Raw genomic sequence first — 18819 nt, forward strand, 5'->3', positions numbered from 1 at the left:
TAATTTTATAGCTATATACAGATTTGATGATTATGCCTACGTAAACTTTCTTTTTTCTTTCAGAGTACGTCAATTTATAGAAATGGTGAATGGTACAGATAGTGAAGTGCGGTGTTTGGGAGGCCGAAGTCCAAAATCTCAAGACAGTTACCCCGTCAGTCCTCGGCCTTTTAGTAGTCCAAGCATGAGTCCCAGCCATGGAATGAGTATCCACAGTTTAGCACCAGGCAAAAGCAGTACTGCACATTTTTCTGGTGAGACACAATCTTTGAACCTTTTACTCTTTACGTCATTTTGAGTCCTAAAACAATTTTTCATCTATACATTGTCCCTTTTTTTCAGTTGTATATGTATAGTCTCATGTTTTGCATAAAAAAGATTGATATGATATTAGCACCAAGAAGTATCATAAGGAACTGAGATTATTAATAGATCTTCATAAATAAATGTCATCATTCAAAATGAGCTGCCACTAAACCCATTGACAATAAAAATCATATTTAATAAAGTATGGATTTAAAATGATCTGGCTATGCTGTCCCACCAGTTATCAAGCCTCTCTGGCCTCTTATCTCTCTTGACTCATTTCTGCCTTTTTTTTTTTTTTTTTTTTTTTTTTTTTTTTTTTTTTTGCAAGTTTATTTTCTTTCCTGTTCCTTTTACAGTCATTTACTACTCACACTCTGGCTCTTGGTGCTGTCGTAATTCCAACTCTCTCTGTTGGCTTTCTTGCCGTTACTTCTACAGACCTTTTTCTAATCCTCTTCATTCTTCTCTCTTTGCCTATCTCTTTAATTCCGTTTCCTAACAGGAGCTCTTAGCTCTGTGTATTTCGCTTTATTTTTGTTGGTGTTTAATTCATTATTTAGTCCTTTAGTGTTAGTGGATTAAACAAGTAGTATTTCCCCAGGTACTGGTTTAGAGATGTTAAGAAGCACCAACAAGTTTCACAAAGACTGACCTCTTTAAATACAGTTTTAATCCTTATTATAAGCTAAGTACAATAATAACTTAATGTAATAAGCTAAATACACACAGCCTGCAAATCCTGAACGCATAGTGGTTTGTATAGCCACATATGCGTTTATTCAAGTATACATTTCCACAGTGAAAGTACTTAAAGTTATGTCAATAAATCACCACCCCAATGCTTGTCCTGCCATTCTTGCTACTGAAAGCATTTATAAGTCCCAAAAGGTTTTCAATCAAAAGGCTCCTCAGCACAGAAGTCCTAACATAAAACTTAGTTTCTTTACAAAAACAAAAAACAAACACTGTTCTTTTTTGGTTTTTCAAGGCAGGGTTTCTCTGTGTAGCTTTGTGCCTTTCCTGGAACTCACTTGGTAGCCCAGGCTGGCCTCGAACTCACAGAGATCCGCCTGGCTCTGCCTCCTGAGTGCTGGGATTACAAACACTGTTCTTTTGAAAAGACTATTAAAACAAAGGATCTATTAAGACAGATAAGTATTTCTTACTAAAACTTGGTTCCTTAAAGGAAACAAACTAGTCATTATCTTTAATAACCTCTCAGGCCAGTGTTATTTAAAACCTTCAGCTACATAGAGCATGAGCCTCAACTTTGATAAAGTAAAAAGGACATTTAGATCTCACATATTATGCACCTACTGTACATAGCTTGTAATGCAGTCTGCCTAAAGCATAAACCCGACTTTACCCTTTACGTCTGGAACTGCATGATGTACAGTACTTTAACTTGGGTTTAGTCATTAAAACTCAGGAAGCAGCCGGGCGGTGGTGGCGCACGCCTTTAATCCCAGCACTGGGGAGGCTGAGCCAGGTGGATCTCTGTGAGTTCGAGGCCAGCCTGGGCTACCAAGTGAGTTCCAGGAAAAGGCGCAAAGCTACACAGAGAAACCCTGTCTCGAAAAACCAAAAAAAAAAAAAAAAAACTCAGGAAGCAGTTCAAATGTGGCCAGATAGGGCAGGCTGCTAAAGGCTAAGGTTAGAAATCTAAAACTGAAGACCTCTTTGATTGCATCTATTAGGACATTACTGTAGAAAACAGGTATAATATATGGTTTCCACAGAAAATGCCATAATTTCAGAAATTGTTGTATCAAGATCCAAAAACTTTTTTAGCCAGTTTGAATTCGTCACTCATAGTGAGTCTGTCGTCAACTCTAGCAAACTTCCTTGGGTCCTTTTGAATTAAGAAGACAGTATCTTCAAACTTGCACTTGACTTTGTCTTCCAGTTGGCATTGTTTTGTAAGTCATTTCAGTGATGAACTCTGAGAAGCTCTTCAGTAATATCCACTGATTCAGCGTTAAGGATTCTGGTCATTCCCAAAGCATACACACATACCCCATAATTCTTTAGAAAAAAAAAAAAAAACTCTTTATTTTACCCCTCCAAGTTCTGCTTCTTTATTTTCCTCCTTATCTGCCATCCTACCCAATCGTCAGTCTGCTAAGCCTGTATTTATCTTCATCGAGCAGAGCTGAGGATGGGATCGTTTACTCCCCATCGAGTCACACCTCTTCTTTCCTGCAGTCCATACTGCCATACTTCAGTCTTTTTGACTCACTGTCCCGTCTGTATCTCAGCCACCACAACTCTTAAATAGCAGACAGTTGGTGTATTCATATATAAAAGATGGTGATTATAACATGCCACATGATGACCTTTCTGTCAGTGACAAACTATGCAAAGTGGCCCCATGTAGTCATGATGGAGCAAAAATATCACAAAATCACATATTTTTTATTGTAATCATTTCTATGCCAAAATAAACAAACATACCATTGTATTCTGATTTCTTTATGGGTGTTTTGTTTGCATGTATGGATGCTTGTGCACCACATTTGTGCATTGGCAGGAGAGGCCAAAAGAGGGTGTTGGATCCCTTGAAACTAGAAGTATAGATGGCTATGCAATACCATGTCAGTGCTGGAAATTGAGTCCAGGTCTTCTACAAGAGCAGCTAGAGCTCTGAACTACTGAGCCATCTCTCCAGCCCAATATTATGATTTCTTATATCATGTAGTATAGTAACATGCTGTCCAGATTTGTAGCATAGGAGGTATAGGCTACCCCACATTGCCTAGATAGGCTGGACCATCTAGGTTTTTATAAGAATGTTCAATGTTAGCACTACAATGAAATCATTAACCCAGTTCTCATAATTTGTCCTTGTTACAAACACTGTAGGGCCCTCACAAGTTATTGTGGGAATTAAATAAGATCTGTAATTAAACTCGAAGAAAATAATAGTTTACAATGAGTCTTAATACACTATCAGGCTCAAAAAAGAAGCTATTTAAATACCCCATTGGCTTTCCTACATTTTAGAAGTATAAAATTTAAAGTATTATTTACAACCTAATCAAATTGTTGTTTGTTTCTATGTGGTATTTTTTTTCTGCTTTCTTCTCAGGTTTTGAAAGTTGTAGCAATGGTGTAATATCAAATAAAGCACATCAATCATATTGCCATAGTAAACACCAGTTATCCAGTTTGAATGTACCAGAGCTAAACAGTATCAATGTGTCAAGGTCACAGCAAGTTAATAACTTCACCAGGTAATAAAGTGATTTCCCTAACTTTTATATTAGTAGAAACGGCCAGGGCATAGATGCCATCTTCATTGATAATGTTTGAAGAACTTGTGTGATCCACACTGGGGCCTGCTGCTCTGAGCTCCCAGAAAGTAAAAGGGTAGAGACTATTTCCTGTAGGTTTTTAACTTCCTTGTGTGCAGAGCTCTTCTTAGCTCTTCCTTTTCCTACTGTGTTCTTCTCCAGGAGGGTTTAAGGGCAGATGTTGGGTTGTGTGCATTGTTCTCCTCCCAAATGCAGTGCAGTGAAGTGCAGATGCTAACAGGAGAATCTGCCATTAGCATGACAGGAACATTGAGGACCTGTTGGGTACCTACCAAACATGCCGCTGGCTATGTTGTCTGGCTTCTAAGATTAGAAAGATAGATCCTAATGTATATACTATGGACCTTGACACACTCAGATTTAACATTCATGCATTTTTAAATCCATGCAGTATAATCACTTGAATACAAGCATCCAAGAGAAATTTATGTGTATTCAGCCTGCCCAGTGATGTAGCATTTGAACCGGGTTCATACTGACTTGGTCCTGCAACTAGAACCAGAAACATTGCATTTTCAAGCAGTGCTCTAAATTTCTTTGTGAAGGAGAACCAGCTGTTCTCATGGAATCTTATAGCAAATTTGATTCTGCAGAAAGGAGTCATTTTAAAAATTATATTTGAAAATTTGGAGATTGACTGAAATTTCTGGGTTATCTTATCCCATGACAGAAATCTTAAAAGGTAATAGTATATGGTACAGGATATGAGGGGTTGGGCACAGAAGCCTGAGAACAGTAGGAAAAAGAACTGCTGGAGGAGGATGGGGACTCGTTCACAGTGAAGTTGACCTATTAGAAAATAAAATAAACAAATTCTGATTAGAAAATGTAAATGTTAATTAGAACTTTATAGTTGGTGTTTTCATTGTTGACAGAGAGTCCTGCTTTTGTTTGGAGGTAAGATTGCTGTTGGTCTGTGGCACTTTATCTTAGATGCTATCCTCTTGACAGGAAGTTGCACAGTAAACCTGTTCTTGCTTAGCTGCAGGGTTGATGATACAACATCCTCCTTTGCAGGAGAGAAGGAAAAAACAACAAACTTAGCTTTTTAAATTGCTAACCAATAAGAAGCATTTGTATTTGGGTAATGACTATTCTGCACCAATATTGTGAAGTCAGTAAAGTTGGAATTGACTGTTTAAACCATTTTACAGATGTATAGCTGATTATCAGAAAGTAAATGCTATTTTTTAAGGTCACCAATTGGGTAGTAAGTTGCAGAGGTGAAAGTTCTTACCGGGATTTCTGACTTAGGGACTTGTGCTTTTCCCTACCACTGTCTGAATGCTCTACCCGCTCATTCCTTCCTGTTCTGACCTTAAGACCCGAGTCCAGGTGTTAACCTCTGGTAGGTGACCTAGATGTTACCTCATTGTCCTTGCTTTGTACTGCCACACCACGTGCTCCTTAGGATTAACATTCTACATAGCACTGATGGAGACCACTCTGGGATACATGAACTAACTGAGCACAGGCCATTTACTCTTGGAGAGCGGTATAATATCCTTAGTGTCCCAACACTGACAGGCCTCAAGGCTTTGTAAAATAAGTGAGTTGATGCGTGAATAAATGAATGCCTCCAATACTAAATTGGATTGTTCGAAATCTTAAAAACTTATATAATTAAAAGCTGTGACAGTGAGGATTTTAAAGTTTAAATCTTGTTTATTTCTTGTTAGATTTCTCTGATAAACAGACTTTTTCATATTGAATCAGTCTTTTCTATAGTCCTGAATCCCTTGCCTCATCTCCCAGGTCTGTCTTTACCTTATAGACTGTTGCACAGGAAGCGGGGTGAGTGTGGGTGTGTAATGTGTGTGTGCACACCTCAAGTCACATACTCACAGCTCTTAACTAGTGGGTTATCTGTACTAGAGTTTAGATTTTTTTGTTGTTGGGTTTTGTTTTGTTTTTTTCTTGCAATGAATATATTTTCCTTTTATGATGAGAAATGCCCCTTTCTCGTGTTTCCTAAATTTTCACCAGTCATCCACTTCTGGGTTAAGTGTTGCTTAACTCTTCATAGGAGCCATCTGACGACTAGAGTATTGATTGTCTCTTTAAGTCTGGGGGGATCTGAGAGGGCATGTAGGGAGCACTAAGGTGTTGATACATTGCAGGATGAGCAAGCGTGAGAACCTGTCCAGAAGCCATCTGGCTACTGTTGAAAAATACAACTTGGTTGAGCTGGGCATGGTGGTGCACACCTGAGATTTCAGCTACTTAAAAGGTGGAGGCAGGGGGATTGCAAGTTCAAGGCCTGGGCCATGTAGATCCCTTTATTAAAATAAAAATCAAAGTGAAGATTTGATAGGTCCCTTAGAGTCACTGGCCAACAAAATAATCTGGAGAGTCGTAGTGCTGTTTAGATCTTAGAAGCTGGAAGCTGATAAGCCACAGTAGTTTGGATTTTGTTTTGTTTTTTTATTAGTTACTTTAGAGAGCATATTTTTAAATAGTGAGGACAGAGACTAAAACAAAGTATCAGTAATGTAGATATGGAAAAGTCTAGAGACTTGTAAAAAGTCTAGAAGTAAACAAATAGGACAGGGAAGCAGTGTACTGGGTTCTCTGAGCCAGGTTTATTGGTTTGGAGAGCAAAGCTTCTCCATTAAGTGCTGGAAATGACTCTTGGGGGCAGTGGAGAGGGTTGTCTCAGGAAGACTCAGGAATAAGAAGGAAGTACAGGCCTGAGTTTGAAAAGTAAATATAATGCCAAAGCATGATTTTTCCATATTATGGAAAGTCATAAGAGTCACTACACTCTTGTACATGTGCCTCTGTGCCTTCATCTCTGGGAGTTCAGGTTTGTTAAAGATCAGTTATGTGTGTGCTTTGATACATTTGAGATTTAACCTCATTTACCTCATTTGCAGATTGCTATCGTCTTATGAAAATTAGTTTTTTTTAGGCTACATAGTTGTGTAGTAACTTATCTTAAACTGATTTCTAAAATTAGGTTTGTTTTTTCATTTTCAGTAATGACGTAGACATGGAAACAGATCACTACTCCAATGGAGTTGGAGAAACTTCATCCAATGGTTTTCTAAACGGTAGCTCTAAGCATGACCACGAGATGGAAGACTGTGACACCGAAATGGGTCTGCGTGATATTTCTTACATTTAAAAAAAAAATGGTGGCTACAAGGTTATGTTTTTACTTGGACTGATTTACAGCTAAGCATAAGCCAGATTTCAAAGATGAAACATCCCACTTAAAACTCTTTATGAGCATGGCTTGTTGGAGAGAGCAGGCACCTTTGGGCTCCTGAGAGGAGGTGCCAGCCTTCCTGGCTCAGCTCTGGTGATATCCTGTGCACTTCACTACCTCAGGGGTGAAGGCTGGGCATAGAAAACATTTTTACACTCATTTCCAGTGTAGTCAGTAAGACCAAATGGGTAGAAATTAGGTTGTAAATTTCAGTTAAACTGAATCTCTTAAATCTATTAAATGCAAGCATATGACATGCATAGTGCTGTTTCTAGGTGTGGCTTCTCCCATTTTAAAACAACACCTTAATGATGCATTTGAATGCCTCCCTTTACTTTATTGTTGATAATGTCTGTAGAGTTAGATGGTCAGCAGACATCCTTATCAAACAATGAAAATGATTGAAGCTTATAAATTATTTGTGGAATTCGCTTCAGTATTAGACTTCTTTGTATTTTGAGACTGAAATTTAATCACTGAAGTTGCTTAAGGGACAGCCTAGCCCAGTTAGTCTTTCCTGCGGATGGGAGACCCTCTGTATCTTGAGACACGGAAACACACTGGTAAGAGCGAGAGTTCTAGAGTCAGATTTACCTGGACTTGAAAGCTGCAACTGCCACTTACTAACTGCGTGGCCTCAGACAGAATACTTTTCTGTGCCTCAGCTTTCTCATCTGTAAAATGGATAAAATGAATCTTCTAGGTCATTGTGAAGAGCAGATGAGTTCATCTGTGAAAAACTAATTATATCAAGTACTTTGTAAGCGTTAGCCATTCTTTATCATCATATGAATGCTGTTCATTGTGATATTTATGCATACAGTGTTGTCTGTTACTGAGTATTAATTAACAATATATAATAGAAAATACTTCTAAGGGTAACATTTTCCTTAATAGTGTAGTTTTTTTCATTAGTAAGATACAATATCAACATTTTATTTTATCTGTTTCCTATTTTTTCTGTTAAAACCTGAGAGAGAACTACTGTGTTTCAAATTCTCATATTCTCACCCCCCCCACCCCCCCACCCCACCCCCACCCCGTCTCCTCTCTCATGTTGTTTCATATAGTTTTAGGGAGTAGTTCCACTTAATTTTCCATGCAAACACTGAAAGATCCTTGCCTCTTGGCTGCACTGAATGTTGGATCCCAGTCTCTTGAGACAGATAAAGTGTAGCTTTGAGTTATAAAGTTCCATATAAAACAATTTTGAATCTCTGTAGCAGCCAGGCATGGTGGTACATACCCTGTAACTCTAGCACATGGGAGGCCAAGGCCAGCCTGACAAGACCTTGTCTCACGAATATACATATATCTGTTTAGATGAACTACTAAAAAGTAGATACTAAAGAATATACAAAATATTACATTAAAAAATTATATTCTCACTTTTTCCCATTGTTTCCCATTCAATAAGTAGTGAAATGGCCATTTGTTTTATTTATAGAAGTTGACTCCAGTCAATTAAGACGCCAGCTATGTGGAGGAAGTCAGGCTGCCATAGAAAGAATGATCCACTTTGGCCGAGAGCTACAAGCCATGAGTGAACAGCTGAGGAGAGAATGTGGCAAGAACACGGCCAATAAAAAAATGCTGAAGGTAAGAATGTCACTTGCTTTCCGTGATAACATGGGCGGGGGGCTTATTTTAGCTCCCCATTCTAGAGGTTTCAGTCTGTTCCACCTGCCTCCGTTGTTCCTGGGTCTGTGGAGAGACAGAACCTCATGGCAGGGAACTCAGTAGAGCAAGGCTAACAGGGAAAGGATGGGGTGAGGGGCAAACTATACTTCTTGCAGGTAAGCCTCCAGTAATGCATTCCTTCCAAGTAGGCTCCACATTCTCCAGTTTCCATTATGTCAGATCAATCCATTGATGGAGTTAGAGCCCTCATGTGTCGGTGGACTTTTCTTTCCTGCCCGCCAGTTCCCAAATAACCAACACAGAGACCTAATATTAATTAATATTAATTTTAAATGCTCAAGCAATAGTTCAGGCTTGTTACTAGCTAACTCTTACAACTTAAATTAACCCATTTATATTTATCTATATTCTGCCATGTGGCATTACCTCTCTTTCATCTTACACCTCCTATTTCCTCAGGCTCAAAACTCCTCAGATTCCACCCTTCCTCTTCCCAGTGTCCTTAGTCTGTCTGGTTCACCCACATAATCTTATCCTGTCCAACCATTGGCCAGTCAGCTTCTCTATTAATCCTATCACAGCAACAGATATTCACACAGTGTAAAGGAATATTTCACATTTCCCCCTTTTTGTCTAATTAAAAAGGAAGGTTTTAACATGAACATAGTAAAATTATACACAGCAAGAACAATTATTAAGCAAGAATTACAGTTACAATATCCAGTCCATTTTTATTTGGCAAATTTAGAGAAAATACTCTTACTTATTTTTGTAATTCTAAAGTTTTATACCTAATTTACCTTTTATCATAACTAAGGAAAACTTTATCTGTGATTCTATAGTCTTTATCTCCATCAAAGACCCCAGAAGGGTGAAATGTTAGCTAATGGCAGGAACATCTGGCTACCTGGACAGTCACCCTAGGTTCTTCTGTAATGTTGGGGCATCCAACTTTGGCCTACAGGCCTGGTATATCTGACAGACCTTTTTGGGAAGCGGGGAATTTTGAAGAACTGTCCTACCTTGTCTTGGCAAAGTTTGGCAGTTGCTTTTTTGCGCCTTGCTGGTCCAGTTTCTTTGCCCAGATGGCTAGCTTTTGCCATCTCCATATGGAATTTCTTTGATGCCCATTATCTTATCTGAAGTAAATTGGTGCTGCCAGGAGCAGATATGTCTCACTGGTCTTACGTTATAAAACATTTTAAATGTCATGTTCTGTAGTTGAAGTGTTTGAAGACCATCTATCTAACTATATCTGTTTAACCTTGAAAACATAACTAATATGACTACAAGTTTGATTATTATAGATGAGTAACTACTAACCTGTATTTTTAATTATACATTACCCTTTTTAAGTGAGTTACATAAGCACAGTAGCCCAAACAGGAGTAGAAACATACATATAATACAGCAAAAAAAACTTTAAATTTGTATTAATAAACCAAAATCCATACCAATGTAAAATATTTAAGACTAGTAGTTGGCTTTTTTAGTTAAAAGTAGATTCAGTAATCTACTTTTTTACCCTGTTATTTATATATCTTCCCTTTTCTTTTCAGAACAAGATCTCTGGATCTAATCTCCTTTGTTCAGTTTTTTTTCTGACCACTACCAATAACATCTTGTAACCAACCCTCCTAAATAGTGAAAAACATCCATAATCCATTGAACGACCAAAACACACCCATACCCTATCTCTTGGGAATGTGGGCATCATTCTCTAGACTACTTCCTAGTGTCTGTGGGTACTGGTATCTTTTGGGGAACCTTTAGAAAATCAGGATAATTGTTAAGTCTTGGCTAGAGTAGTTTGTGCGGCTGGACCATCTTAGCCAACAGCCTTGAAGCTGTCTGACTGGATCTGTCTTTACTGAGGATCTGTGTTGTTTTTAATCACATGAGACGAATCTTAAACTGTTATATTAGTTTCTAGCATGGTTCGGCTTAGCGCATGGCATTGGCAGCTGGCTCCTCCCACTTGATCCCTGAGAGCTTAGCTTCATGGTAGAGGTATTAGTGGGAGCCATGTTAGTGTGCCAGCTCTGGGAAGTGAGTCCATGCTGCCACCAAATAGCACGCTGCCTGCTGCTCATAAACCCCATTTAAGTGTTTGATAGCAGGGCCTCTTAAAAGACCTGCACTTGCTAGCAGCTACACTGCGCCAAGGAAGCTTCCTCTTAAAGGAGCTTTACCTCTCTGTTGTTAGTATTGAGCCCACCCAAGAAAAAGCGGTTATCAGAAAGTTGCATTTGGTTGTTTTTGTGGGTTTTTTTGTTTGTTTGTTTGTTTTAAGCTTTTTTAGGTCTTATGTGGAAATTCCGGCCCCATCCAGTCACCTTCCAATGACTTCACTTTTACACGGGGACCAAGTCTTTATTTTATTTTATTTTATTTTTAAAGATTTATTTATTTATTATGTATACAATGTTCTGTCTGCATATACACTTGCAGGTCAGAAGAGGGCACCAGATCTCATTACAGATGGTTGTGAGCCACCATGTGGTTGCTGGGAATTGAACTCATGACCTCTGGAAGAACAGCCAGTGCTCTTAACCTCTGAGCCATCTCTCCAGCCCAAGTCTTTATTTTTTTGAGACAGTGTTTCTCTGAGTTACAGCCCTGGCTGTCATAGAACTCAGAGTAAGCTGGCCTCTAACTTACAAAGATCCACCTGTCTCTGCCTCCCAAGTGCTGGGATTAAAGAGATACGCCACCATGCCCAGCTTTTCTTTTTTTCTTTCTTTCTTTTTTTTTTAAGATTTATTTATTTATTATGTGTACAGTGTTCTGTCTGTGTGTATGTCTGCACACCAGAAGAGGGCACCAGATCTCATTACGGATGGTTGTGAGCCACCATGTGGTTGCTGGGAATTGAACTCAGGACCTCTGGAAGAGCAGTCAGTGCTCTTAACCACTGAGCCATCTCTAGCCCCATTCCCAGCTTTTCAAAGTTAATTGTTTTTGTTAGGGTGGGGGACCAAGTTTTACACTCACGAACTTTTGGGGAATATTTCACATTCAAACCATATCATATGTTTTTCCTTGAGATTTATAAATGTCAGAGGCACCAAGATATAGTTTTATTAAACATTGAGCAATGTCTTGGAAATTCTTGGGAATTTATACCTGGAATTTCCCCTTAGAACCTTGCCCATTTGTGAATCAAAACTCTTGATGGCATTAGGCAGCTCTGAGCTAGAAGAATGTTCTAGATCACAAATAACAGTCTTAAGTGCCAGCTGTTCTGCAGAGCAGTGCCCTGTCCCCTGTGGCATACTATGCAATTGTAGTGTGCTGCTGAAACCATAAACTTGAGGTATATTTTTTAGTAAACATTGTTCCAGAGTTGGAGCAAATTAAATGGATTTTATGGGGGTCAGTGAAGGAGTAGATTGTCTTTCATGTCCAGAATGGTTAAAATACATTTTGAAGTCCATGATATGTCCATGGTGGATGATAAGAGGGATAAAATTTCAGCAATAAGTTACCCACAGTTTTGTGTATCAGTTGAAAATGGAATGTTTTGTTAAGCTAGATTGCATTAAATTGTATTGAAATTTGAGTATTTAAAGTTAAATTATTAAAGATAAACATCACACAACAAAATTACAGAGACTCATAGACTATAATACAGCTCAATAAACAGCCATATAGTTAGAACAGCCATTCTGAAGCTGTGGGGCTTCACATTGGATTTAACGTTTTTCATTATCAAGTATATTTTATGTACTTATCCACCACTAGAAACAAAGAATCTATGAAAGAAATAGAACTAGAAAAAGTTCATAACTCCTGACTATTACCTGCATTCCACCCATAATCCCATTTGATTCTGGCACCTTGATAGGGCAGAGCCAAGAACAGGAGCCAGTGGCAGAGAAAAGCAAAGAAAAAGGAAGAAACAGGAAAAAAAATCTATATCCTTCAAGACATGGTCCCAGTGACCTACTTTCTGTAGCGAGGTCCCATCTTCCAAAGTTTCCAGGGCTTCCAACAATAGCACCACTCTCTGAGACAAACCATTGAACTTACAAGCCTGTAAGAAACATTTTATATTCCAACACAGCATAGCATAGAAAGCAAAGGGACATGTAATTGGTGACCCTTGTGACTAAAGATTGGATATTACAGGAAAAGGCAAATGATTGTGTTTATTCTGGACTTGAACTAAGAATTTAGTGATCAGCAACTTGTAATATTACCTAATACCATAGCCTTGGCCAACACTATGGCTTTATGCCAAGGGTATGGTAAATACCTGCTTGCTAGTAAATATCTACTTGCTTGGTAGCCTCAATTAAAGGCATCACACCTTACATTTCAGTAACTAAGGAGGAAGAAAAGTGCAGTCACCATACCACATCATCTGCTGTGTAATATAACATTTGTGTTTCTAGTGGTAACCCTCAGCAGTCAAGAGAAAGAGACTTCAATTACTATTTTGTACTACATATAAAAGAATTGGAAACAGATATTCATGTATCAGGAAAATGGCTGTCCACATTTGCCTTAGAAGACATTCAAATGGTCAGATAAATCTTTACTAACTCTTCAATTTTAAGTATGTCTCTTATGAGTACATTTGTAATACACAGTACCAATATGCATTACTTTTCAGACCTGTTTGGTCAGGAGTGTTAAGAAAGTTAACATTTAAGCTCTTTATTAAGTCTTTAGGTATCTAAATAGTACTTCTTTGCTAGATGCTGAAGGCTGCTTTAGGAAAATGGTTCTTAATGTTTCTGATACTTCAGTCTTTTAAAAATTGTTGATGGAGGCTGAGAATTTAGCTCAATAGCACATGCTTACCTGTACTGCAAGAGGCTCTGGGTTTTAACTGAGCAATGTGCACCCCCACACACACACCAAGAAAAGTTTATAAGGGTTTTTGTTGTTGTTTCTTGGCTCTTTTTGGGGGACCCGCCACCCAGCTCCCAAGTAAATCACATACAGAGAGAATTATACTTAATTATAAACGCCCAGCCTTTAGCTTGGCTTCTTTCTTGCCAGCTTTCCTTAACTTAAAATTATCCCATGTACCTTTTGCCTCTGGGCTTTTCCCATTCTCGTACTTCTGTAATCTTACTCTTACTCCCTGGCTTGCTGTTTAGCTAGGTGACTGGCCCCTGGAGTCCTCTTCTTCCTCTAGCTCTAGCTAGCTCTCTCCTCCCAGATTTCTCCCTCTATATATTCTCTCTGCCACCAGCCACACCTATCCTTTCTCCTGCCTTACTATTGTCCAGTTCTTTATTAGACTATCAGGTGTTTTAGACAGGTACAGTAACACAGCTTCACAGAATTAAAAAATACAACATAATCAAAAGTAACACACCTTAAAATAATATTCTACATTTCCCCCTTTTTGTCAAATAAAAATGAAAAGGTTTTAAGTTAAATATAGTAAGACTATATACAATAACAATTATCAAGTGAGGATTACATTCATAATATGTCCATTTATAAGTTAGCATATTCAGAGAAAATAATGCATTATCTATCCTTAGTGAATGCAAAGTTTTACACCTAACTTACTTTATCATAACTAAGGAAACTGTGACTATAACTCTCTAGTCTTCAACTCTGTCAAAGACCCAGAAAGATGTAATATTATCTAACAAACAGAGACATTTGGCTGCCTGGACAGTCACCCAAAGTTCCTCTCCAACATTGGGACATCCGTCCACAACCTACAGGCCCAGAATATCTGGCAGACTTTTCAGTGAAGCAGGAAATCTGAAGGATTGTTTTGCCTTGTATTGGCAATCAGTCACTTTCTTCTATGTCTTGCAGAATGTCTGGCAGATTCTTCTGTAAAGCAAGAATTTTGAAGGACTGTCCTGCCTTGTTTTGGCAAAGTTCAACAGTCTTTTCCCTGTATGTCCTACATGTCCAGTCTGCACAGCACATTGTCAGCAGTCAAAGGCAAGAACAGTTTCTTTGCCCAGTAGCTAACCTTGCCACAATAAAAGCAAATTCCATAAGTTTCTTCAATGCCAGTCATCTTCACTGAAGTAAACTGGTGCTGCCAGGAACAGATGTATCTCATTGTCATGAAAAACCTTAAGTTAACAAAACATTTTAAATGCCATATTCTGTAGGTCTTTGAAAGGTTTGAAAACCATTTATCTATCTAAAATATATCTATATGATCTGGAAAGCATACCTAACATATCTACAAACTTGATTATTATAAATGGCTGACCACTAACCTATGTTTCCTGATTTATCCTACACAGTTTATAATAATAGCTTTCAAAAACTAGAACTTCACCCCACATTTTCAAATGAACTGCATAGGCTCAATACCTCAAACAAAAATAGAAACATACATACAATATGTTATAACAAAAGTAACCTTAAATTTTTTATCAATATACAAAAATCCTTTAAACAAGAGTAGAAACATATATACAGTGTAACAAAAATAACTGTAAATTTGTATCAATATAATATTCCCCTAAATGATAACAAACATCCATAACCCACTAAATAACCAACAGCCACCCACGCCCCCCAATTTTTTGGGAAAGTGGGCATAATTTTCTCCATACTTCTTCCTACTATCTGTGAATAAAGTATCTTTAGGGTCCTAGAGAGAAAATTTCAGATAATGGCCAAGTCCTGGGAAGACTAGCAGTAATTTTTGCTAATCGATACCACCTGTCAAGGTTCCAGAGGTCTTGCCTGATCCAACCTGATCCATATTAACCCTGAAGGAATCTATAGCCTCCGGTCTCCTGTGGGAACAAAACTCCAGAGCATTTTTGATTTCCATTTGACAAATATATTTTTTGACTTTTTAAGAGTTAAGGCATTCCTAAAGTATATAGGCTGATTTATTTCAATAGTCCTTCTTTCAATTCCAAGTCTCTTTGCAGCTATCCTTTGCTTTTTAACAATCAAAAAATTCAAAATCAGCACAATAACATACAGGATCCAGACTCCCTATGTATTTCCCATCTCACATGGCTTTTTCGTTTTACTTTCTCTTTAAAGACTTTATTTTGTAAACTTTTTTTTTTTTTCTGTAACTATACCCTTTTCCTTTTCTTAAGCCTACATACATTGTTAAACACACTGTAACCTATTTAGAGGTTTTTCTGTCTGGACCTTTTTTACTGCATATTTTTTAGCCTTTTTGACTGCATGAACAAACTTTAAACTGCTAAGTGGTGTAAAACTCTGCCCCTGGCTTTTGTGACTGGCTCTGCCCACTTCTTGGGTTGCAGAAAGTCAAGCTGAGCTCACGAGCTTCGTCAAAGGTTCGTGCTGAGAACTGCATTCAACCTTCGTAGAGCTCTAAAATACTGATGCTTGTGCTGTGGCAGGAGTTTTTACTTAGTTTTTTTGTTCCTACTTAATGTACTGGCTGCTCAAAGGCTCACCAGCAGGCAGAAACTCTTAAACTTTTTTTTTTTTTTTTTTTGGTTTTTCGAGACAGGGTTTCTCTGTGTAGCTTTGCGCCTTTCCTGGAACTCACTTGGTAGCCCAGGCTGGCCTCAAACTCACAGAGATCCGCCTGGCTCTGCCTCCCGAGTGCTGGGATTAAAGGTGTGCGCCACCACCGCCGGCCTAACTTTTTTTTTTTTTAAAGCTTTTTCCAGTCCTACATGGAAATTTGGGTTCATGTTGGATGTCAGGGTTTTTTTTGTCTATATGTGTTACATCTATTGCTATCTATGGTATTAGAAGTTAAAACTAAATTTCCATAAATCTGTTGATTTATTTTTTAAAAATGCCCTCACTTAAATGAGAAATAGCATCATTTTTATCTTTTCAGGACTAATGTTTAATAGATGAACTGGATTCTCAGACCTAGTCTGCATTGAATCCATGAAACAGATGAATCATTCATTCATTTATGTGGGAAATGGACTATGAAAGTGAAAAGGGCAAAGGAAACCTCAGTGATACTATGAACAATTTCAAGCTTGACACCCCCCTTGAAAAGGGACTCGACACCATGTGTCCTTGGACCACACTATTTAAAGTGTCTCATTAGGCAATACTTGGGAATATGAAATGTGCCCAAGAATTCTTGGGCTTTTTTTATACTCAAGTCATCTGTGTATGCTGTCAAAATCTGTGCTAATTGAGCTGGAAGAAGGAATGTGATTTTACTACTTTTGAGTTATACTCCATCTTACTGTGTTGTGTCTTTGGTTCTCATTTAAACATGAAGCTCATTATGTGACCATATCTCAAAAGTATTTCCTGATTACACTGAATACACACACACACAGAGTTTATCATCTTCATCTAAAAATAATGATTGGCTTTGATTTTGTACTTCTGACTCCTAAGCAGCTATATCTTTCAGAACTGCTTCCTTCTCATTTCCCAAACTTACCTTGCTTCCGATAACAATCAGTGACTTAACTAATTTACGAGAGATCAAGAGAATCTGAGGAAAATGGAAATGGAGTTGAGGTTTTGAAATTATTTCTCTTTATTCTTTGAGATTGCATATGGTTATGGGTTTTTCTTTGGTGTTTGAGGATTTTCAGAACCTTTTAGTTTACACATGTAATTATGTATCACTTAATGAAGAGGATATGTCTTAAATACATTCGACCATTTTGTTCTTTTGCAAACATCATTGTATACTTAACACAGACCTAGATGGTGTAGTCTACTGCACAGCTAGCTATACGGTGTGTGTGTGTGTGTGTGTGTGTGTGTGTGTGTGTGTGTGTGTGTTTGTGTGTTGTGGCTAGCAGTGCTTTATACTTTGTTTATACTTCCTCAAACACATAATATTGGCATGACAAGAGTGATGTCAGCAGGCAATAGAAATTACCCAGCTCCATTATAATCCTAAGGGATCACCTTGTATGTGCAGACTGTCAGTGGCCTAGACTCTTTATGCACAACAGTGTCCCACACAAAGAGACTAATTTGAAGTTAAAGATAAAATTGTACTGTTTGCTCCTAAGGGCAGTGTTCTTTTTCCCTTCATGTGCACCACTCTAAAGTAAATGGTTAGGGAGCTCGTGCAGCAGTAGGCAGCCGGAAACATCTCTGGACCTTTGTCCTTCCAGGTTTCCAGTCTTCCTTTCCTCTTTTATTGTCATCTTTGTTCTTTGTTCCTTCCAGTAGCTCCCAGGAAAGCCACCTGGATTGGTTGGTCTGGCAACCATTTCTAGATGCCAGCAGTGTGACTCATGAGCAGTCGTGGCCTGGGGGTGGGGGGTGGGGGGCGACTTTCAGTACAGTGACTGAACGAGAAATAGAGCCAGCTAGGATCACACTGTCCAGAAACCAGAAACCATTCTGGCTCCTATGTCAAAATGGAGATGTTTGAAACTGCATTTCCTGACATTATTTCCATCAAAGAAGTCTTTAAAATGAAGCATAACCTGTAGTGGCGCCATAATTTCAGCTGTCTGTCTTACCTCGCACGTGCACATATTTCACCTAATTAGTAATTAATTATAAGACCCTTTTGTCTTAAAGCAGGGTCCCACTGTGTGGCCCCCACTGGTCTCTTAACTTTCAAACCTTTTCCCTCAGCCTCCCAAGTGTGAGCTGCCTTATGTGACTTGGGAGGTTTTTTGTTTAGTTTTGTTTTATCTTATTTCTCCCAGTTTCTACACCTTATTTATGGGTACTTTGAAGTGGTTACGTGACTTGCTGTTTTGTTTTTATGTCAAGGTGTTTTGTGACACCTTTATATACATGCATCTTTCTTTAAAGATTTTCCACTGAGATGATTGATATTTTTAGAAATTCCTGAGAAAGGCTGAGTATTTCCGTGGCTCACGCTGCCTGTTGCTAGATTGCATTCCAGAAACTAGGGCCTTCATCCTGTCTTAGGGGTAACACTTGGTACAGTTTTAGAATTGGTTATTAGCACAGCATTGCAGAGTAAAAAACATTCATATTGCTTTTCTAGTTTTGTTTGTGTTCCCTAACTGTGAACTTTCTAGGTGTTTTTGCTTGGGAATTTAATGCTGGTTTTCTTGCTTAGAGCTTTACTCTGCTTCTAAGCCTGTGATTCTCAATCTGTGGGTTGCTACCCCTTTGGGGGTTGTATATTATTAGGTATCCTATATTACAATTCATAACAGCAAAATTACAGTTATGAAGCAGCAACAAAAATAATTTTATGGTTGGGGGTCAGCACAACATGAGGAACTGTATTAAGAGTTGCAGCATTAGGAAGGTTGAGAAGCATTAAGCTGTATTTTGTGGTGTTGCTCTGTGGGTCTTCTCAAGTTGAGTCTGATCCCTGCCAAGCTCTTTTCTTAAGTCCCATTGCCTCCCTTATGGAAAACATGTTTTCATGATATGGTTTTTGGAGTATTTTAGGATCTAGCTCCTCCTTAGCCATGCATTTTTCTT

At 38.3% G+C, this 18819-nt stretch overlaps 1 protein-coding gene across 1 annotated transcript in view; it reads left to right on the forward strand.

Annotated features, from left to right (window-relative positions):
- The window catches only part of Ranbp9 (RAN binding protein 9), an 89563-nt gene that overhangs the window by 64334 nt on the left and 6410 nt on the right, over window positions 1-18819 (forward strand). Inside the window, exons 9-12 of the mRNA XM_028867724.2 lie at window positions 64-254; window positions 3398-3542; window positions 6603-6724; window positions 8282-8433. Coding sequence (XP_028723557.1) covers window positions 64-254; window positions 3398-3542; window positions 6603-6724; window positions 8282-8433 — 610 coding nt within the window. The remainder of the gene's footprint in view (window positions 1-63; window positions 255-3397; window positions 3543-6602; window positions 6725-8281; window positions 8434-18819) is intronic.

This window comes from Peromyscus leucopus, chromosome 5 (genome assembly GCF_004664715.2).
Source record: "Peromyscus leucopus breed LL Stock chromosome 5, UCI_PerLeu_2.1, whole genome shotgun sequence".
In the NCBI taxonomy this organism is placed as follows: Eukaryota; Metazoa; Chordata; class Mammalia; order Rodentia; family Cricetidae; genus Peromyscus; species Peromyscus leucopus.